The sequence below is a fragment of the Taurulus bubalis genome (assembly GCF_910589615.1).
Source record: "Taurulus bubalis genome assembly, chromosome: 19".
NCBI lineage: Eukaryota > Metazoa > Chordata > Actinopteri > Perciformes > Cottidae > Taurulus > Taurulus bubalis.
The window spans coordinates 18,004,604-18,028,198 of NC_136607.1; the positions used below are offsets into that span (position 1 = coordinate 18,004,604).

At 42.4% G+C, this 23,595-nt stretch overlaps 1 protein-coding gene across 1 annotated transcript in view; it reads right to left on the reverse strand.

The window, feature by feature from the left end:
* The window catches only part of ap3b1a (adaptor related protein complex 3 subunit beta 1a), a gene marked incomplete at its 5' end in the record, with an annotated part of 47,485 nt that overhangs the window by 21,033 nt on the left and 2,857 nt on the right, over window positions 1–23,595 (reverse strand). The window contains 18 exons of the mRNA XM_079235675.1: window positions 834–882; window positions 2,586–2,748; window positions 4,973–5,150; window positions 5,917–6,055; window positions 7,435–7,565; window positions 8,301–8,487; window positions 9,874–10,050; window positions 10,144–10,253; window positions 10,808–10,940; window positions 11,075–11,137; window positions 11,689–11,760; window positions 11,835–11,889; window positions 12,014–12,111; window positions 13,011–13,166; window positions 13,932–14,114; window positions 20,399–20,465; window positions 21,560–21,720; window positions 21,870–21,965. Coding sequence (XP_079091801.1) covers window positions 834–882; window positions 2,586–2,748; window positions 4,973–5,150; window positions 5,917–6,055; window positions 7,435–7,565; window positions 8,301–8,487; window positions 9,874–10,050; window positions 10,144–10,253; window positions 10,808–10,940; window positions 11,075–11,137; window positions 11,689–11,760; window positions 11,835–11,889; window positions 12,014–12,111; window positions 13,011–13,166; window positions 13,932–14,114; window positions 20,399–20,465; window positions 21,560–21,720; window positions 21,870–21,965 — 2,218 coding nt within the window. The remainder of the gene's footprint in view (window positions 1–833; window positions 883–2,585; window positions 2,749–4,972; window positions 5,151–5,916; window positions 6,056–7,434; window positions 7,566–8,300; window positions 8,488–9,873; window positions 10,051–10,143; window positions 10,254–10,807; window positions 10,941–11,074; window positions 11,138–11,688; window positions 11,761–11,834; window positions 11,890–12,013; window positions 12,112–13,010; window positions 13,167–13,931; window positions 14,115–20,398; window positions 20,466–21,559; window positions 21,721–21,869; window positions 21,966–23,595) is intronic.

Genomic DNA, 23,595 nt, shown 5'->3' on the forward strand with positions numbered 1-23,595 from the left:
CAAATATAGGAAAAAGGTTCCAAAAAGAGAATGGATCTGGGTTTGTCTGAACCCTCGCTGAGCCGGGGAGGAGGGGCCAACTTTGAATGTTGTGTTTACAAATCAGACTCATTGTGCCCTTAACTGGCGGCCTGTTTGCATGAATGTACTGCCTTAAAATATATATATAGAAGAAGAAGAAACCAACCGGCTAAAGCTGTGGAAGAAGAATAACCACTTGTACTATTAGTACTCGTTTCATTTAAATTATTGTTTTATTTACGTCCTATTTATCAGGAAACTTCTGGTTAGAAACCGTGTAACGGTTTTGATGCAGAACACAAAACATTAAAAGGGAAATGTTAAGCTTTTGTCAGATACAGGTAAGCTGTTCACCACGAGTTAATGTTTAGCCTAATGAGTGTAAAAATGGCCTATTTACACATAAGCGGACGCAGAAAAACACTGGAATGCATTTGGATCTGGCAACCTGACAAAATTAAAGCCCAATATTCCCTCTCGCATTCTCTTCAGCTCCAGAGAAAGGTACCGTGGTCATTTATTGGTCGACGATCGATTTCCTTCTCTGGGAATTTGCTAACTTCCTCTGTCTGTTTGTCGTTCGGCAGGTAGAACACATTTCAGTTATCAGAGCTTTGGTTTTTGGACCTGCTGCAGGTGAAAACAGAGTCTTTACGATCAGAATTTGCGGCCCGTGAAACCAAAACAAGTTGAGAGGACCGGAAAAGTTCATTTGACCTAAAAAAAAAAACTGTTTTTTTAGGTGGATCATTAACCGTAAAAAACGACAACATTACATTGTTTTACAGCAGTAAAAGTGCAGATGAACTCACAGTCAACTAGATCCAGTAAGGAGACTTCAATCTTGGACTTCTCTTCCACCTGGAAATCAAACACAGCAGCATGACGATGAGCAGGCAGAAGAAGAGGACTGGGCAGAACCCCCCCTCGCCCCCCCCCCCCCCACACACACACACACACACACACAGAAAGACACTTCAAACCCAAAGTAATGAAATTGTGTGTTGTGAAATGTTTCAATTGTGCTGGCAGTGTCTCTGGAGACGCGACACATTCATCCCCAAAAACAGATACTCTGCATTTATATATGTAACACGTCTGGAATTTTCAACGGCCAGTCATGCAGAATGTCGTGTCACAACCGATACACGCCTCCTCGTGCGACGGAGGCGCGCTTGTCAGATGTTGACGTGTGGGAATTACGACACGAGGCGCCACAATAAAAGCGCATTTAAAAACATACGAGCGCTTTTATCTGCCGTTTCTTCCGCGCGCTCCTAACCGATCACGGCTCCTTTTCACGTCACATAAAAGAACCATAAAATTCCACTCCTGCAGACTCCGGGCTGAGCCGGCGGGACGGGGACAAACAGAAACAGAAGAGGAATAAGTGAGGCGAAAAGCAAACAATAAAGTTAGCAGCCGCATCTTATCAGATCTTCTCTGATTGCCGCTTGGTGGCGGTAATAGAGACGGAAACCTTGTTAGCAAACGGAGGTCTGGAGGAAGAAAGATGCATAATTCATAGGCCATGTCCAAATGACAAACTGCCTGAAATGAGATTTTCATAGTGCAGAAAAAGGAAAGTGGAGGGCGAGAAGTAATGTGATGAGCATAACGGGTAAGAAGAAGACGGTGAGCGAGGGGGGGAGACGAATGAAACACTTGAAGATGACAAAAAATTATATCCCGCAATGTAAATTGTGATTTCGACGCTCTCGCCACGCGTGTGTGCCTCAGGAACAACAACTCCCAGGAGAACCCGCTGTTTTCTACGTTGGAACGGCAGAGAGGCGAAACAACAGTTTCTCCATTAATCCTGTTTGCAAAGTTATCCTATTCTACACGCGGTTAAACGTGTGGAAATGTAGATATTGTGGAAAAGTTGAGCTCAGAGATGAACATACATTACGGTTTGACACATGCATTAAATAGAATTGCATCCAGTGGGTTGCCACAGTTATTCATATATATTATTTATATATAAACTTTCAGTTTAACATAGAAAGTAACACAGAAAGTGTCGTTGCTCCTCAAAAGGTTATTATGGAGTTCAGTAACTCTTTAAACATGCACACAGCATGGGAGAATTGTATTTTTGCATTAATATTGCATGCAAGTTTTGATATTTTTTTTTGTAAATTTATATTTTCGCAAATTTATATTCATATTTATGTAAATTTTTATTTGGATCCGGAGGGAATAATTTAAGAAAAAAACTAATTTTCAAGATTAAAGACCTACATTTAACTTCTGATGTGCTGTGAGATTAAAGTTGTAAATTTGCAAGAAAAGATCAGAAATATTTTTATTTATTATATTTTCTGAGATTCCGGTCGCAAATTTACAAGAAAACCCCAGCACATCCCTTCACATTACATTTTTCGTAGCAATCGTATTCAGCAAAAAGGAAATACTTTCCATCCCAAGAATCCAGACATTGCCATGCATTGGGCCTAATTGGGTTTCTTATATGTTGCGTTTTGTAGAAATTGTTCCGTTACTTCAGTAAAACCATTCGTTCATCTGAGATCCAAACAGAACCAACAGAACCCCAGGGTCACCTTGGGTTTGGCCTTCACGTCGCTCTTCTTCTTCTTCTGCTGCTGCGCCGGGGCGGCGTCTGAATCGGACTCGGACTCGGAGTCGCTCTCTGAGCCGGAGGAGCTCTGGGCCGACGAGCCGCTGTCCTGGGCCACGGGTCCGTTTCCGTTCTCATCCGAGTCGCTGAAACACACCAGAACCGCAAACGTGGAATTGAAATCAAGTAACGGAATACGTGTGTGAAAAGAATAGTACCGCACGTCTACAGCTCCAATTTGTAGAACAAATAGTCTCGAAGACGTCACACAGAAAACCTATAATTTCTTTTAATAATATTCGACTGAAAGCTGAAGCAGAACAAACAGCGAACAATCAGGTTTTTGAAGTTAATTCAATGTTGCGTTCAGTCAAAAAAAAAGAAAAAAAGAGAGAAGATTCTTTCCATCTTTCTCCTTTCTCTTTCACTTGCCTCCGTCCCTCTTCAATTTGTCCCGATAATGAGTGTTTACTCCGCCTGCCTGGGATTTTCAGCCGTTAAATTAATGAGGGGAATTGTGACGGTAACTGGCTTTTTAACTTGGGCGATGATGAAAAGCCAGTGTTAATTTGGCCTACAGATTTCATTTGCTGCGAACAGGAAAAAGTGATATAAATCACTGTGGGCCTGATTAGGCCCTGCCTGAAATGACTGGGCCATAATGAGGGCATTATGCTGTGTTTGTTGTGGAAGCACTGGGGTGAGCTGCTCTAATTACCGTGTGTGCGTGCGCGAGTGTGTGTGTGTTTGTGTGTGTCTGAGCACCGGGGTGAGTTGCTCTAATTATACTCTCTAATGGAGAGAACAGGGTCAGCCGGCGGCCTGTCACACAGCGAAATCAGGTACAATTCTGTGAGAGTTTGTGTGTACGCGAGCAGGCCGGAGTCGAGCGCACAAGAAACCAAATTTGCCGGCGTGTCACGGAGTGCACGTGAGCATATTCAGCAGTAATGACTCAAATCGCATTCATTGGCAACACCAGGCTGCTAAATGACCAATCAAAAGTCATTATCCATTAGCCATGTAAATGTGGGTTACGCTACTGGAGGAAAACTCTCCTTGATTAGCTCGTTAATGGAACTCGCACTAACGATATTCCAGCAGCTCCGCCAGCTTGATGTGTCTCTGTGTGTGTGAGATAGAGAGGAGGTGTATATGTATATATTTATATAAATAAAATAATAGGTGTTTAGCCTATTCAAACTAGCCTTCACCTGCGTTTGTTTGTTTGTTTGTTTGTATCAAATTAAAGTATTATTATATTATTATACTGCTGTAAAGTTGGTTGATTTTCTTTCCGAGCTGAAAACACTGATTTTGATTCAATTTGGTGAATTTTGGTTGACTGAGTTGGAGTTGTTTGGTGCTTCGTATCTGTTCTCGTTAAACTCTCAACGCTCAAAATTCTCATTCAAAGAAGCGCTGGGCAATAAATCGATTTTATATCGATATCGTGATATTCGACCAGATATCGTAGAACAGCATCAGTGTTTTCAAAGGCTGCATCAAAGTACAATTATGCAATTTAATGACTTTTCTAGCTTGTATTATTTCCCTTACTCACTTAGTCATTAGATCCACATTACTGTGATACATTGTGATATTTTATTTTCTCCATATGTCCCAGCCCTGATTCAAAGCTTTATTTATTTGGGTTGTGTTAACATCTACTTGCAAAATGTTTCCTTTTTGTCATTTCGATTCCAGAAATGTCCGATGTGTTCGTTACCTATATTGTGATTATTTGTATCATCTTGCGACAGGAAAGTAACTAAGTACATTCCCTGAAATACTGTACTTAGAGGGATCGTTTGACCTTTTGAAGTGGGGGTTTTATCCGTAGGCAGCAGTCGATGGCGGACAGTTATATTTTGAATATTTGCACCGCTTCACCGTTATCTATGCTCTCTTGCCAACAAAACTACTTTTACATTGCAGACCATGGGAGTTGTTGGTCTACCGCTGCCTTGATCTGATTTTGGTCAGTCTGAACCAACCCTTTAAAAAACAAAAACGTGTCCCATCGGTCATAAAAATCCAGCAAGTATATGAATCCAAATCATGTACGACGTCAGATTTTTCCTGGCGAACATAATGAACGAAGTGCTGATGAACAGAGAAGTTAAATCCCAGAAGGCGGGTTGTCGTGTAGATTATAAAAGCGTCTGAAGCTGTGAGCAGATGGGGGTTTGAGCTGATTGATGCAGCAAAGCACGGATCACATTTATTGTTGACTGCGATTCTCACACGCACACCTGTCTGATTAGGTGAAGAGGTACGAAGGGAAAGAAACCGGGAACATCTGGACGCACACGGGGAAGAAAAATGATGCTTTCAGGGTCTCGCGGACGGGGAGGAGTTCCACTGTACCTGAAAGCAGCAGTTGTCTTGCTTTTATTCGGCGGCGCCTTCTTGGTCTTTTTCTTCTTCTTTTGTTCGGATTCGGATTCACTGGAGCTCTTCTCAGATCCGCTGGAACTCTTTCCGGAGTCGCTGGAGGTCTCGTCCGACTCGTCACTGCTCTGCTCCTCACTCTCACTGCCCGACTCTGAACGCACATCAAACATCAGCCTGGTCAAGTCAAGTCACGAGTCTTGTATTTTCATGACATCCGACCCTTTTACGGTCGACCTTTCTTCAGCTGAAGCCATTAAATGTATTTACATTCTGTAATCACTTCTAGCAGTTGTCTTTGGATGTACGCCATTCTCACCCGGGTTTCAAATTGCATTCACATGTAAAAATGAGGCATGCACGCAAAATCTAGTGTTACTGTTTGTAATTTTATCTCATTGATGTCACCGTTTACTCTCCATACTAAACAGTTAAAAGTGAAATTATCGACTGCTGCTTCACATTAAAAGCATTGCACTGGCAAAACGCAGGTAGGCTTTTATTTTGAAGGAGTCACAGAAAACAAAATGCTTTTTGTTAAAGTTAATTGAAAGAAATGTGTCTTAAAAAACACAGGTGGTTATTTATCATTAGTTTAGTCAAATGTTGAAGTTAGTAATGAAACAAGAAGCCACAATGAGCCGTTAGACACCTCGATAAAAATTTATTCTGTGTCTTAGTTTGGCTGCACTGCAAAAATATCCACCAGTTGCTCATCTGTTGTAATTCTGATAAAGTAGCCGCTAAATAAGTGTTTGCTGCTTTGCATTCTGGGATATGTAGTGCTAAACGGCCCTCGCCATTACCACCGGCCACCACAGGTGTCGTCAAATCCACCAGAAAACCTTCAGGATTCTAATGTTAACACACTAACAGCATCTGTCAGACAACAACACGGACCTTCAAACACAAAGACAAACCTTCGCTGCTGCTGCTGCTGTCTTCACTGCCACCGCTCTCAGATGCTTCCTCTTCTTTCTCCTCTTCGTCGTCCGAGTAGAACTTGGCATCAGATTTGGGTTTCTTGGTCTTCCCAACCAACGGTGCCCACTCCTGCACCTAATCAGATAGAGTGGAGGAAAGTGGGGGTTAATGAAGTAGAATCATTCAAACAAGTTATTCAGTGCTATTCTCAAACTGTTTTGGCTTTGTTGGTGTTTGATGTGAAGAAAACTAATTTGTTTACAGACTCAACGATTCATACAAAGCAAAGAGTGAAGCACGCAGACATTAACGTAGAGATGCACACCTCTCATTAGCGTCACTCAGATTTAATGGAATAATTAACTCAATTAAGTCAATCTGTTTTTTCAGGCACAGATTTCCCAAGATACTGTATCTGTTCCATTAACCTTTCATTTAAAACTAGGAATAAAGTCATTTGAAATGGTTGTTGTGTTCTGCTTTATTGTTGTTTATTGTTGTATTTGGATTCCCATTAGCTGCCACAAAGTAACAATGATAAAGCTGGTGCTCAGAGGGAGAAAAAAGACAATCAATAATACTGAAAAACAAAGCCCTTTAATTTTTTTTAATTTATGTTCTTAAGCTTATACAAGGCAACAAGTTCTTGCCTTTGAATGTTAATCCTTCCAACACAAACTGATAAAACAAGGTCGGAAAATGCTCACATTGCAGGCCAGTGAATGTCTTTTTCAAACACAAGTAATGATATAAGTGTGCAGATTAAAATAGTGCATCAGGCTTCTCATCGGCCAAAGATGCAACCGGCATTCTGAATCCAGGCTCAACATCTCCTTCGGGTTCCTGAACCCACCTCACCTCGTACGTGAAGTCACGAGCAAAAAAACTCTGTCTTATAATAATAAATAAACAATATCAGTTCTGTTGTTAAAAAGAATTTCTCTCAGATAAACCTCTGCTTTTCATCGGGGTTTCACATTTCCGACAGTCCTTGAATGCATCATGTGACCAAATCTAAGCTTTAAATAGTGACATAGTATAGAGTGAGATGGAAATCTGATCACACTGACTCATATGAAATCAAATATAGGGGTTTTCATTCATATCTTTCACTCATGTCATAATAATAAGAATACAATATATTTCATATTTTTCTTTTTATTCTGCTTTATTAATTGTATTCCATTAAAACAAATTAGAAAATCTAATTGATTGATATTGATATTTTTATGTTGTTGTCTAAAAGTATACGGCTGGTATCTCGGCTCAAAGCCCACTGGTGCCCACTAAAGAAGCACATCTTTAAATCTGGCTCACAAATAATTCCCTAAAAACAGCTGGGCGCTTTTAGCAAAGTTACTCAAAAGCTGTCGGAACAAGAAAGTCTTTGGATGCTGAAAACGATATAAATTGTGTCGCACCATTGATGTTTGTCGGGATTATTGAGAAATGTTCTGCAGAGACACCGAGAGAATTAGTAGAAGAAGTGTGTGTCAGGAAGGTGGATTTCTTACTGGCTCAATGACCTCCACGTTCCTCACAGACTGGTCGGGAGCAACCGCCGGCCAGTCCGAGAGCTCCTGGTACCCAGTGGCTTTACTGTTGATGCTGTGGGAGAGAGTGCCCAGTTGGAAGCGGTCTCGATCTAAAAGTAGAGGAAATAAAACAGAGTGGTGAAAAGTGTATACATTTTAAAGAAATGGAAAAAACTAAAGGAAGTTTGAGCAGATGGTGGATGATTCAAGAGCTCTTTAATAGAAGATGCATCCACACGCTGCTAATATCAGCTTTCTGTTTTAGCGTGCACACAAACACACATTCACTCTCCTCCCCTCGCAGGAAGATAATCAGTGTCTGGGCCTTGGGAGGTGTGCTCTAAAAAAACTGTGCTTTGCAAACCAAAAAGAGAAAAAAATAGACTTCAGTTGTGAATATTAAGAATGACAGGGGTGGTTAGCTCTTTCCATAAACACCCAGTAGGTGCAAACCGCTTCTGAATTTTAATGTTGTGGGAGGCAGTTTCTGTCCCCTTTGTCAAGAAGAGGGGAGAGACAGCTAAATGAGGGAGGGTTTTTTTCTTCCTCAGTGTCTGAAAAAGGTTAGCAATAGCTCAATAATTTACCCATCTCATTAGTCCAAGGTAAAGAGGGTCTGACCTAACTGCCCTTCAGAGAGACAGACGCAGCAGAATAATAAAACCACTGCCTGAATCAACTTTGCATACCGCTGGAAATGGATGTGAAATAGAGGTCCGGTTAATATGGATTCAGTGATTGGCTTTAGATGAATTACTAAACAGGAGAAGAAAGGCATTCAATCTTAAACATTCAAGCTATTTAGAGGATTTAATACGTTCCAAAATAAGAATGTATGAAAGTACCTTTGAAGGCAGACTCGAGCATCGGGGCCGGTTTGGGCGCCAGCAGGATGCGCCGGGCGTACTTGTTGAGGGCGCCGCTCTTCTCGTTGGGCACGATGAGCTGCCTGATGAAGCGGGTTCGGTCTCTGATGTCGTAGCTCTGGTCGTATTTGCCGAGGTTCAGGATGTACTGGGTCAGGAGCTTCGTCTGGTTGTGGGGTCAGAGAGGAGGAAAGTAGGATGAGGTGTAAGACAGCGAGGATAAAAGGCAAGAGTAAAGGTTGTTTATTCAGTAGAGCGGAGATAAATCTCATTAAAGAAGAATAGATCGACATTTTAGGTAAGATATTTATTTGTCTGCACGCCAAGTAAACGCCAAGTCCATGAGGAAATACAGAAGCTGCTTGCTTACAGTGACACTTTTCTATGACGCTCATATTACGTTTATAACACTGTTAACATATAAATATAAACCGTCATAAATATCCATGATGCTGTGTAACACAATTGCTGGTCACTCATTGTCATTATCATAGTGTATAATGTATAATAATTCACAAATGCTAACCTTTATAATGCACCGAAATGTGATTGTAACTTACTCCAAGTGGTCATTGTTCGCTTAAAATGAAGTGAAAAAACACACAAAAAGTTGTAAAATATATTTAATCAAAGCAAATATCAATTAAAATGTTTTAAAATGTGTTAGGATTATTGTTAAAAGGCATTATGGATGCTAATGAGTGCTTGTGACTGTAATTATACAGCGGTAAAAGACGCTTATAACGCATTATAGACATGTAACAGGTTTATTGTAAAGCTTTTGAGGTGTGCAAAATGTTTTTTCTTTTTTTTCTTTGGATGGAGCCAGCCTGTTTCCAGTCTTTATGCTAAACTAAGCTAACTGTCTCCAGTGCTGTACATAGCATTACATGAGTGGAATCGACCTTCTCATCTAAATATTGGCACTTACTCGTTTCTTTTGTGGAAGATAGTCATTTACATGTAAAACCTCAACCCTCTTTTGCCTCTTCATTCCTACTTTTTAGTTCTTATTCACTCTGGATAACTAAAACAACCTTCCTCTGGCCCAAAACAGTGAGACATAGAAACAGCAGGATTATAACCCCGAATTGTCTTTCGTGTCTCCCTCTCTCCTCCTCCATCCTCCGACACATTACGAGGAGCAGGAGGTGTAATGATGTGCTCGTTTGAGGCGGCGGCGTCTGGGCTCATAAACCCGCCTCGGAGGCCAAAATCACCCCCATCAGGCCGAATGGGCCTGTAAACACAGAGCTGCGCTCGGAGATGCTCCATTACGTCAAAGCTGTCTCATTCACAGCTCTAAATTTAAACTGAGCATTTAGCTCCGAGGTTGCAGAAGTGTTCAATTTACCGCGAGACATTGCCGTGTCTTGTGAAACTAAAATGACATCCATATTTAGATAGCAGGAATCTGAATTATCTCGCTTTTTATTTTATACTACAATAAAGCAAATGCTAATTTCAGACATCAGTAGCGTGAATCCAGCTCCATATTTGCTTAATGATCGGCTCAACGCATAAAAGAAATGTCTGCCGGTATTTAATGTACCTGCTTGGAGTTGGTCAGGTAGAGTTTGGCTGCCAGGTTGACCGTCTGCAGCTTGACGATGTCCTCCTCTGCTGTGAAAGTCTTTGCCATCTTACGGAGAACATCAGGTGCAATTTTTGGCACCCTCTCACAGTACTCTCCCATCAGCCACAGGATGCTGGCTCGGGCCATGGAGACCTGCAAGATCAGGTGACAAATACAACAGATTACAAGCAGAACACACGTTGAAAAAGGATCAACGGCACGAATAACACAACGGGGGAAACGCACCGAGATGTTGTCGAAGAGCTTGGCCATGTGTTTGATGATCTCGCTGTGCTGGGTGGGCTGAGTCTGCAGCAGCTTCTTGATCACCACCACGCTCTCCGCCACCACCGTCTCTGCAAAGACAACGCAGCGTATTGGTTCTCGCGAAAGACAGACGACCACAGCACCGTGAAGCGAGAGCTTGGATGTTTTGAAGTGCGGCTGTATGAGGTACGTTATGAGGAGAGGGACGATCTCTTCAAAAGCCACAAAAACAGTCATTTTACCGCGCAAAAACAAAACAAGAGTTTCTGGTGAACCGCTGGCTCCATCGGTTGCTTCGTCTGTGATATTGTGAGACTTTGGGGGTCATAAAAGTTAAGTTCGGAATCAGCAAAGTCACACAATTACACAAACAAACTAACCAATCAATCGAAGCAGCGGTACACCAGCAACTCACGTGTTTTGCAAGGACAAATTACTGATTTTGTCAAAGGAGTCTAGTGGCTTAGAAGAGCGCATAGATAAGGACTTCAGTGACAGCTAGGGTGAAAATATTCTAAATATAGAGACACAAACGGAGGTGTCTAAAACACGTACATTCCTTGAAAAAGTACCTCATTCAACCCCTATAATATACAGTCGAATGAGAACACTCAGATATCCGTTACCGATCAAGGCTTTTTACCGTCTCTGTTGGAAAGCAGCAGCACCAGACCGTTGAGACAAGTGTCCGTCACATCGGAGATGTTGGTGGCACAGCGGCCGATGGCTTGAATGGTGGCTGCTGCGAACGCCTTGTCCTGGCTCTTTACGTAGGTCTGGAGAAAAAGACGAGGCAAGCGGCGCGAGGAAAGGAAACAGTTTCAGAGTCACGCAGGAAGAGAAAAAGTCTTTTCTCGATGTTGACTTTTGATGTCACTTATTGGTAAACATTAAGAAATGAAACACAAACCTGAAACTCCCTCAGAATAGTGGAGATGTTGGCTTCATTGGCCAAGTTGGTCAGGATCTCCAACTACAAGAATCATGGGGTGGTATTGAGTGAGAATGAAATAAAATATAAACAATAAAAAGGGTGCAAAAGGCAAATGTACACATGCTAAAAGTAAACAGCTGCCAGTGATGATTATGGACATAAACAGGTTGATGATAAAGTTGCAAATGCAAACAGAGCTGTCAAATAAAATCATGTACAATGTTAAAGGGCAGCCTATGAAATGACAGGATATGAGGGGAAAACTTTGAGTGGCAGTTATCTCTCTGGAAAAGCATATTTTTTATACGTTTTATTGTGAAAAGCAGGACCAACATTTGTACATTTAACGTGAATTAAAGAGTGACTCCAGCAGTTCTTTGTGCAACTTCACAGTTGATATATTTCATGCATTTTATTCTCCCACAACCAATCTGTTGTACACAAACCTGCAGCTTGTTTCCCCCCACAGGTTTAAAAAGAATAACACGCTAACACACGGTGTGAAGTTACTTCTAAAGCTCGTTTCACAAGCTCAAAATCCTATTGACTCTAATTTATCGTGGTACAGTATGCAATAAACTAGTATTTACCTTCAGTGTTTTGATGTGAGTGGCGTCCGTAGATCTCACGTAGAAACTCTTCATGAAGGGCTCAAACATCCCCTGTTTGGAGATAACGTTATTAGAAGAGTACATCAAGGCACCCTCATTGTTCTGCTGTCCACAAGCAGACTTACCTTCCTCTGAATGGACATGGTGGCGATATTCTGAAGCACAATGTACTGCACCTCTCTGTGCACGGGAGAAAGAAAGCATTCAGATGTCAGCAACACGGACGCAGAGATGACATGACAACCCTCAACGCTGACTCAGGAGAAGGCAGCATTTATATATATATATTTAGGTTTTTAATTACCTGTGGCTTCTTAGTAGTCGAACCAGTGACTTGGTGACAATGTTGACTTCATGCGTAGGAGCCAAATGCCAATAGAGCTGAGCGACAGACATCACCACCTGAAACACAGCAACACAGGCGGGAATTATTTGAATCCCTCTTGAACTGTATAAACACTCCACTACCAGTAAAGGTCCTGCACTCAACTTTTGAATAAATGTACTTCACAATTAAATTTGTATTTGCTTTTTAGTCAACTTTAAATGATATCTTTCCTTGATATTATGTTTTTTAACATTCAGAAAGGCTCTTTTTAACTTAAGTGCTCTATTGTTATTATTCTATTATTATTATTACACCACCATCAGTACAGTACATTGCCACCTGTCTATCCAAGCTGAATTCAAATTCCTTCACATGTATTTCCCTACAAAAGGCATCCATGACGCGACTGTAGGAAGGTAATCTTTCACCCGGGCTTTAAATAGCAGGCGGATGTGTGTCCACCGTTGCAGGCAGAAGGAAAGGGTTCAGGCGTCTCCATGAAGATGGACGACGTCATCGTGTTGTCGGGTGTCACATTTTAATCAACACTTTCATTTGGGAGCATTTTTCCTTCCCGCTGCTACACAGCGACAGAGACCTTGAGGCTCCTGGGTGATGGAGTTCTGCACTCACTGTGTTTGTTATCGGGTTGATTCTTCTGCACTACAGCAGGTGTGCGTGTGCATGAACCTGTTTTTGTTATGTTGTGTGGTCCAGGTGTGCACGTGGCATTTGTGTATGAAAAAGTATCTTAAAGTGACTGGGAAGTGAGTTTTAAAGTGTTTATACATCCAAATGGGACTAAACTAGTTTTAGTGGAGCTTTTATCTCCGAGACCGTGCTGAGATACGAGCAGAGCCCTTTCGACAGCTTAAAAAGCCACACACACACACACACACACACACACACACTAACACACCCCTAATGGCTTGACTACTGTGTGTGTCTGTGTTTGAGTGTCCAGTGAACTCACAGCCGTGTTCCTGCTCTGCAGCAGAGGCTTGGTGTTCCTGAGCAGTAGCCTGTGATCTGGATCCATGACGTAGTGCGTTTCCTCCGTCTGGTCCTTCTTGTCCTCGGAGTCGGACTCGTAGAACGCCTTCTCGTTGTTCTCGTCGAACACGGCCCCCTGGAGCGCCAAAAAAAGTACGATACGTCAGCGGGTTATTTAACTCTCAAATTGAATTGCCCCCCGTGGATGGAGGAAACTGAGGGGCACACTGAGTTGTTAAATATTTTATAGTGGCAATGTTTCAAATTATGGAAACAGTGTTTTTCAGTGACTCAAAAATCAATTACCGTCTTAACTTCTCTTGTTTAGAGGGGCCATTACATATTTCCCCAGAAATCCAATATTTGGAAATTAGTATTGTTATTCAATACTCTCCCAAAACAGTTGGGCACTTTAGTGTTCAGCAAACGGTACTCAAACAGGAGGAACATTTGAGGACTATTTTCCGCAGTGGATGAATACGCTTTTGTGAATTTGTCTTTGAAAAAAAGGCTAAATAATTAGCAAATGTTTACTGTAGTCTCAACCAACAAACAGGAGGAATAGTGCATTTGTTGGGGACTATTTTCAGCGGCGAATTAATCCACACGTGGAGTTCCAGTGTGTATTTGTGGCAGCAGGACGGTGTTTGTGGGATGGAGTCAAAACAAACTAGTGTGTGTTTGTTCATGGTGAAGAAAGAACAACAGGGAGGCTCATAAAGTCGTCCTTTAAGATCAGATAGCTGCACTAATGAGTCATACAGAGAAATATATCCTGATTATGTTTGAATGAGTGTGTTCAAATAACCATGATAATGTCTGTGCAGCCGGCTTACTAGCGAAGATGCTTACAAAGTGAAATAGAAGAGGTAAATATACGGTACATTGGGGGCGGGCTCACCTCCTTCCAGGGGCTGGTGAACTGCGTCCTGGCGTAGCGCGTCAGCATGGAGATGATGACCACCTGGCCCCACTCCTCCACGTCCACCAACAGGTTGCACAGCTTTCTGTAGTTCTTGTGGATCAGGTCGATGCGATCCGGACACACCTCCTCGAACGCCACCACCACACTGCCGGCCACCAGCTACAGAGACCAACGAAGAAGAAGAACCGGGATTGAGAACTCGGGAGGGAAACGCGGCCGTTTTGCATTTATTCCTCTCCAGCATGAAGACCGGAGTTAATGGGAGTTGAAAGGATGTGAAGCCGTTTTGTCAGACAAATTGAACAAATGCTTTATCTCTTTAAAAAAAACGCTGTAATATAAAGACTCGAGGGAAATAAAAAGCTGGTTAACAGATGTGACCATCGGAAAGAAGAACACTATTATTACACTTAAAAAATAAAAAAAAACACAATACCAATTTACCACTTTAATTACAATATGCACAGTTCAGCTGCTAAGTAGTTAGTTGATGATTAGAAGGAAGCGCTTACAAGTTTAGACTCACTTATTTTACACGATGAAAGAATTCCATCTATGAATGTTTCTCGTAAATTATATATTTTCTTCTCTCACACACACACACACACACACACACACACACACACACACACACACACACACACACACACACCACCACTACTGCATGCTGGCTCACTTGACTGTCTATGAGACTGAGTGAGTGACATGGCGGCGTATTAATATGCAAACACCATTACCATGGGCAGGCGAGGGTGAAGAAGAAGAAGAGAGAGGGAGCAGAATCTGGTCTTCCCAATTAAAGCCTTCTGGCCCCCGGTGGCTCTGTGGGGACCCGGCGAATTTACCCATCAGCATTGTCATGAGCCTGCATTGATGTGTGTGTGTGTGTGTGTGTGTGTGTGTGTGTGTGTGTGTGTGTGTACACGGCAGCTGTCTGTAGATTCTCTGATAAATCTGGAGCTTAAAAGCGAGTGTCGTTCACACACACTAACACTGGATCGCTGGAGGATCAAATAACTACACGTTATGGTTTCACTCTGATGTGTGACGTTTATCTCGTGACCCACAGAATTGGTATTAAGCTAGTTTAATACCAACAGTGTCACGGGACCGGGTTTCAGAGAGGTGTGGATTTAACTGTGTGGTCATTTGGATCATTTAAATGATGTTGCATCTTCGTGAGGGGTGTTTGTATTGTTATGTCCAACACATTTACATCAATGAGCGCATGCTAAATAACAGAAATGCATCTCTGTATAATGCAATATAGTCACTATGTCCTGCAGATGAATCAACATGTTGAATGAACATTCATGAAAGGAGGATTTATCGTTGATTTAGACTGCATTAGTTTTAGCTGGGTGTACCTAATAAAGTGAAACTGAGTGCTTATCTACTGACACCCAAGACATGTTGTCAGCGACTGAAAATATTAAGAAAATAATTATATATTTGTAAGCATCACCTGAATGGAGATTTGCAATTACGTGCACTGGCATGTCTCTGAATACATTAGTAATATTAATGTGAGGACATACAGTTTATGTCATGATGAGTACAAACATCACACTATTCTAAAGCTGCATCTAAAGAGTCTTCTTTATCTATTCTATTTGTCTCCTGCAGGATAAATTATGTTTCATGGAAATAAACTGTGTTCAGTTTCTGTAAATATCTGGATTAATCTGAGAGAAACCAAAATCAAGCCGATAAACTGGGTCATGTAATATTACGTTGGGTGTGCCGTCAGAAATTCTACAAGTAATCAAAAGCATAGTGTGGACTTAAACCGGCATTTTCTTCCATTTATATTTGTATGTGATCAATTAGCTGAGCAAGTTTACCTCCTTTTAGTGAAGAGAAGCTGTACACAATGTTGTTCTCAATTGCTTTGATTAAAAACATGGATTGGAAGAGTTCAGCAAATTGCACAAAAATAAAAGTCAACTGTCACTGCTAGACTTCTTTTCACAGCAGACATTTTTACCTAAATAAGGCAGTCAAGTGTTGCAGTTTCATGGACCTGGTGCAAACTATATTATTCAAACATCCAATTTCAGAGCTACGGCTCATTCAAGAGCATTTCAAGACATCCGTCTCTGGGATTTCTGAAGCCAAACCAGGCGGCAAGCTTTGGTTCTGTCAAGTGAAGCCAATGTGGAAGAGTCTTCAACCTGCATTCTCTCTACTGGCCAGCAGGGGGCAACTTATAGAAGTCTATGATAAAATGACTCTACTTCTCTCTTGATTTATTCCCTCAGTAAACATTGTAAACATGAGTTTATGTCTCAATCTCTAGTTTCTAGTCTTCTTCAATACAGCATGATGTTCATTTAGTAAATTATGGTTCATTCAGAGTCAAATAGACCATAAAGCAGGGTATGCTTTAGGGAGGGGCTACAAGCTGATTGACAGGTCTCATACTGGTCTCTACATCACTCCTCCGCATTCCAGATACGCCCACTTCCGTTAACTGGTTGCAAAAAGCCAAGATGGCGACGGCCAAAATGCCGAACTCAAGGCTTCAAAACCGCAGAACACAAACCAGGGAGATTTAATTTGGACAATCACAACACAAACCATTTTTTATCGGGACTAATAGAAAGTAGTTCCAATGAAAAGTGTTTGCAGCAACCGATGTACAGTATGAACAAAATCATGGCTTGTACATATCTATGTTAAAGTAGCTTAATAGTAGCTCGAAGCACAGCTGGTCTCTTCAGTTAATACATACTGCAGATAAACACACTCAAAGCAGTGAATTAGAATATACTGTATATTTTCAGCGTGTATTTTTACCCTCCAAGGCCTCGGCTGTCTCTAAGGCCATTACAGGCAGCCCCGTCTCGGAGCATGTGCATCCTGCTGCAAGGCTTTGTGCATTCTCCAACCAACTTCCCCCATTAGACACAGCTCCAAGGTAAACTACATGCACCATCAACAAAACTGACACCCCAATCTATGGAGTTCATACACCGCCTCCCCCTCCCCGACCACATTATCTACCCTGCGTGACAAGCCGGTAATGGAAAAATCACACTAAGCAAATGGTTCTTCTAATAACAATAAATTTCCTATAAAATTATGAAGGGCCCAAACCGTTTCCTTGCATCTATTTTGCTATGAATTCTAATTAGGGTGCCAGAGAGGCAGAGAGTGCTGGGTCATCACGCCAGAGACAACGTGCGCCTTTTTGATTGATGGCGCGGTGCGGGGTCGGCCTATCCTCCCTTCGCTCCTGCTCTCTTCCTCCTCCCTCCTTTTTCCCCTTAAATTAATGGGCATCTCACCTAGCCCCCTGATCTTACTACACACTCCCCCCTCCTTCCAGCCTCCGCCCCTCCTTTCTGTTCTCATTTCAATTTTGCAGAAGGTGCAGGGGGGTGTGGTGGTGGGAGGGATCGATCATTTATCTTGTAATGGCTGGATAATAGATCCATCACGGTAAAACAGCTGCACAAACTCCTATGTTGTCTCCGTCATCAGGCCTTCCCCATTTTCTCTTTAAACCATCCTGCCTTATAGGCAGCTCGCCGTGTGTCACAGCCATTTAACCAAACAGGCACATCTGTAAAGGTAAATGTCAGGAGGCCTGGACGGCGACACGGACTGGAACAATAACCAAATGTTTCCTTCTTCTGCGCGCCGCACGGTGACATCGGCTAACGAGCATTTCCCTAAATGAAGTCACTGTTTTGCAGTTAAAATATTCATTAAAGATGTCTGGAAAGCTGGCCGGAAGGTGTCTTTTAACAGCATTTATTTTTGTAGCAGGACAAGTTCGGGTGTAATAATAGATATCTGTTTGATATTGTATGTTAAAATAATATATTTATTGTAAGAATGACGTGAAATCGAGATAGTGGTGCGTTTCAACTGCATAGTATAAGGATATTGTATCTGCAAGAAATGGATTAGCAAGAATGTCTGAGTATGAGATGTGAGTTTACTGAGAATACCCAACATGCATTGCGACTCTTCATCGTGTCGCAGACGGTTTCAATAATTAACCGTTGGACAAAAGAATTAGGAATGATGGCGAGCGACGTTAAGGTTACAGTTTTTTTCTTTCTTAAGTGCAGGCGCTTACATATATAATGTACTGTAGAAAACATATTTAAAACTAAAATGTTTAATAATTTGCCGAATACGTTGATGATTTATATTTGCGTCATTCAGCGGTAACGTCGTAACCAATACAGTCGTGTGATGCACACGTGTTGCTTCAGTGTATTTGAGTGTACAAATACATATAATACTCAAAGGAAATGGAAATAGCATCTACAACGATGTTACGGCATGTTCCACAACACCAAAAAAATTAAGACGAGTTTGCCGCCATGTTTCTGTGACGTCAGGCGTGTTTAATGTCGGCGAACTCGGGCTGGTGAAATCTTGGATAAATCTCATACCGCTCCACTGCATTCCTCCGGATCGTTTCCCCCAAATTCCGAGTACAATGGATTGAAGCATTAGCCCTTTATTCAGTGGGCAGCGTGCAGCACTGATTGAGTAGTTAGCATGCAGTATGTAATACGCAAGGACACGTTGATGGAACCGAGACGACATTAAAAAAGGTGCTAAATCTGAAATTCAGGGCGTATGTATTGCCTCCACACGGCTCTCAACATGGCGACGACTGAGCCGGCGGCTCACAGCACACAGAGGGAGCGTGACTTCATTTTATTTTCAGGGGGACATCACTCCTCTATTTCTTTTCATAGTAAATAGTTGTTTGCATATTAAAATGCTATGAATGTCGTACAAAGAATGTTTTGCTAAATTAGGTCCGCAGACAAAGCCACCAGGTGCAGAGTGAAACCTCCACATGGCTAGAAGGTGTGAGTGTGAATATGTTAGTCTGTATGTGTTAAAGTAATAGATGGCCTCCCGCCCAATGTTGGATCAAGCCCCCGTGTGAACCGAAAGTTAATTAATAGCTTATTATTTATAATAGTCATTTCTTAATGGCAATGTTAATTCATACAAGCTTATTTTAACTTAAGCAATTATTTAAAACACTTCCGCAGCGTTGGAACAATTAGTCAATAGAGAAAATGAATAGGGAACTATTTTAATAAATAATTCAATACTTAAAAAATTGCAAATGAATCGCAAAAAAAAAAAAAAAAAATAGTACTCTTGTTTGTATTTTTTTTTGCCACATAAGGATCTGGTGCTTTGGCGTTTTGGTGTATATGGATAAACCTAGTAAGAGAAAATATATAAATATAGAATAGAATCTGTATTAAAAGAGATGTGCAAAATGTTGACGAAGGATTGTGCAAAAGTTCACAGCATGAAGTATAATGCAGCCAATAGAGCTTTTTCATCCCTTCATTCCACTCACACGGCTTCTGTTCAATGTCTGATGTCTGCAGGCCCAAACTGAGATTAACCCTCATGACATCATCAGGGGTTATTCTCTCAGACTTGATAAAACCCCTGCAGACCCACAGAAGACATTTCTGTATATTATTATATATATGGAACGCTTTATACACGCTGTGCAGGCCAGTGAACTGACCTTTGTTATGTGTGAAATCTGAGATGTTCCCCTTTGCGTTAAGCTACATGACGACAGCACTGAAGGAAGCACCCTTACATAGAAAATCTGAGCATATAGACAAAAAAGAAATGAAATGGAAAGAACACTGACCATCTTCTAAATGCTACAAGGCGTCGCCCCAGCATCATGAAGAAGAAGAAATCCTCCATGTTTGGGTTTTTCACCATTCATCACCGACTGATAGTAACCTCTCTCTCTCTCTCCCTCTCTCTCCGTCCACAGCCCCACAATGTGAGCTCCAATAGAGGGAGAAGTCATCTGTCTTCGTTAGCGTCTGGGGCTAAATATGCTATGCATCTGGTACCGGGGTTTCCAACCCCAACTCCCCCCCTCTTTGGCCTGAGCCGCTTTGTTTTGTTTGCATAATGACAGGTATACGCTATGAATACATAATCACGGCAAACTGTGCGTGACTCGCACGTACAAGCGCGGCGTACGACTCTGCATTCCCTCGCCAACGTCTGCATATTTGAAATTTGGCATTTAAACATCGTCAGTATTCACTGTGACCTCCTCAAATGAATGAGCTGCCGGCTGACTTCTAATGGGCTGTTTGTGTCCGACTGGGCCGAAACACAGAATTTGAGAATCCAACTCATTTACGGTCCAGTTGCGCGAGAGAAGAAGAAGAAAAGAAAAAAGAAGAAGTTGGCCTTTGAGAAAATTAAGCTGACACTAGCATCAGTGCGAAAATTCCCACCAAATGGACACTTAACAAGGAGCATCTGAAGATGTGTGGGTTTAAGTGGGTGTTAACAAACCATGGCATTGCCGAATGAGCTGTGGGATGGAGAGCTGAGAGGAGAACCGCTTGACTGCGGCGCCCTCCAGTGGTCGGCGAGTACTTCACAGAGGAACTCAGCTCCGTACTTACGGTGCTTTTGTCTTTCAGGAGTTTCTCGATCACCTCGATCAGCTGCTCTTTCTGGTCCGGATCCAGGCTGAAGACAAGGGAGAGAGCGACAAGCTGTTGACTGAGGAATGTGAACTACTCACAGAGCATGAACACTTGATGGACTCACAAATTAAATCACGATGTGTGCTCACGATGCCATAACTCAATGAACATGTTTTATGCTCTGCCCTCTGCCGTTACGTATTTATAGAAGGCAGTGAAAAGAAGTGGTCAGTGACTGCCACTCCCTTTTTACTTTTCTGCCATCGAGCAAACTGAATAAGCGATATATTACATGTTATATTCAATTCATAACAATAACATAACTGTACAATTAATGGAAATAGTGAACGCAAGAACTGCAGGAAGTTTGTGTGAAACAATGAATTTTGATCACATTATTTCACTTCAATATTACATCAGACATGAGTATGTTATTTTTAATACTTTTAATACAATTCTTCCACTGTATTTTGCATTTTTTTATTAGATTTTCAACCATCATAAAAATGTAATATGCTTCTATTTCCTTCTCCCTGAGAGGGAAGACTAAAGCTCCGGCCTTTATCCTGTGAGTTTTTTTTTTTTTTAAGTTTATGTCTTGACTAATATGAATTAAATGCTGAGATATAGGCAACCGTTCTTTTTTAAATCGTTTAATCAAGAAAATTATCAGATTCATTGATAATGAAAATAATCGTTGCAATAGTGCATCTCACTAAAACAAGATGGTGCACTACGACGTAAAAAAGGTGAGATTTCAGACACGGCACCTGATATCAACCTTTTAAATAAAAATATGCAACCGATCCAGTCAAGTTCAGTTTTACTACTTTGCTCATATTTTAAGCACTCAGTCGTTCTTTGATCCACGCCAGTCTGAGAAAGACTCGGCTGATAAGAACGAGATAACTGCAGGGCAAAACCCCTTGTATCAACATGACCCAACACTTACTGGATTACCTGAGGAATGAGTGGGTAAGGCGGGCCGGTGGAGCTAACGGGTGCAGCCGGTGGAGCTAACGGGTGCAGCCGGTGGAGCTAACGGGTGCAGCCGGTGGAGCTAACGGGTGCAGCCACTGCGTCTGAGCTCGCGTTGCAGCCGCAAAAACCAGAACGTCGTGAGCGCAGACCTGTTACCTGTAGAGCTTCTGGATCGCGTGGGCCGACGTCTTCCTGACATACGGGGACATGTCGGCCGCCGCCTCCTTGATGGCCAGCATCATGATGGGGACGATGATGGAGACCCGGATACTGGACAAAACCCTCAGTGCGCTGGCCCGGATGAACTGGTTTGGCTCCTGCCACGGAGATACAGGAGAAAATAAACACACACACACTTGTGTCTGTGTTTCTACTAATAACGATTACTGTATCCAAAGCATTTAACAGAAAATGTGTAGATGAGAAGAAAAGAGCATGTTAGTTATAATGGAGAGAGAAAGGTTACCTTCAGGGCCCGCTGGAAGGTGCTGATGGACAGCAGCGCCAGGTCCTGCTGCTCTTCTGCGTACCTCACCAGGTACACATACACAAGCTTCTTTAGCTGAGGAGGACAGTTACATCAAACAGCAATACATTGAAGCAGCTGTAAGGGGAAATTAAAGCAGCACATTGGGGGGTGCAGTGTAAGAAAACCAGCTGTGTTCTAAAAGTTCAGCAGGTTTATGTGAAAGATCTTTTTTTTTACATCAAAGAGTAGCGCTAAAAAGAGGACTAACATGAACAATAAGGAATGAAACAGGAAGAGTCTTCAGTTCTTCTGCGGGGACATTTTAGTTTATTATTTCAAGGAGTAGAAAGAAAGTTGTCCCGTCCCGGCATCACAAGCCGCAGACTCGACTCTGTATTGTTTCAGGCAGAGCGAGGTTATGTACTTTTTGCCGTGGCGTTATTTGCCTCGCCGTCCTGCGTTTATAGCTCCACGCCCCTTCTTTTTCTCGCAGGAAAGCCTGAGATAATATTTGTCCGGCTCACCGACAAATTTAACTGGAGGCCGAAGGCTAGCTCGTCTTCTGACTCACATCAGCGATTCAGCGGGGGAAAAAACTACAAAGAGCAGAACTAACAGAGCGGCTTTGAGCTCTCTAGGACTGCGGGCTCATAAATAATGCAACTGGAATAAAACGCGGTCATGAGAAATTATGAATTACTTCAGGAACTATTCATAATTTCATTCTGGAGCTGATTTAAGGTGGAGGTCAGGGTTAAGGTTACATCTCAGGTACAATCACCAAGAGTTTAGTTAGTAATCAGCACCATGCTTTCTAATGCAGCGAGTATTGACCTGCAGCAGTGCACCACAGTTCTCCATCATCGTTCTGGTCATTACCGCTGGAATTAATGGCATTACTCACTATAAAAAGGGAGGCACAACCCATCTGCCCTCAAGGATCTGGTTTCTTTGACCACAAAGCACCCGACTGATTTCATTTTCAAGCAGGCGATTAAGGGCTCTACAACTTGCTCGGCAGCAAATGAGACTTTATTCATCGCATATTCTCTCTTCTTGTCACTTTAACATGCATTCAAAGGCACAAAACGCCACAGCGTGCGCACAATCGCGTACGGCGTGTGTGGTGTTAAAACGACTCGCAGCGGTGATTAAAGAAAATAAAGCGCGCCGGTATTAAATCACGCGTACGCCGGTCAATAACCTGCATGCTCTTGCGCTGTTTTTCTAATTAGCGGGGGATCAATGGCTGCTCGCGGCGACAATGAGAGAAGAGAAGAAGGTGGGAGCAAGAGAAGAGGCCATTTTTAGAGAGCCGTACTAAAAAAAAAAAAAAAGGTGAGTAAAGTGTAGAGAGAGCCGAGAGAGAGAAACTGGCACTACCTTAGCAGCTGGTGTATACGAGGTGGGAGAGAGGAGACGTGACTGTGGGCTCTCTGCTGCCAATTACATCCACCCACCTGCTCCCCCCTCTTCCCCCCTCCTCCCCACCCCGCCAAGCGTTGTTTCGGCTGCATGCCTTGCACACCAGCGGCGGGCTCCAGGCGCCCCGCTCACATGCTGCCCCTCACGCTACCTGATTATTCTGCCGCTGCTAATCAATATTCACAGGCTCTGGGCATGGGAACCCCTCTTGAGCTGTTGCTTAGTGTTTTGGTCATTCACTGGAATAGTCTGAGCACAAAGTCTTGCCATGATTTAGTGGAGTATTTCACACAGACAC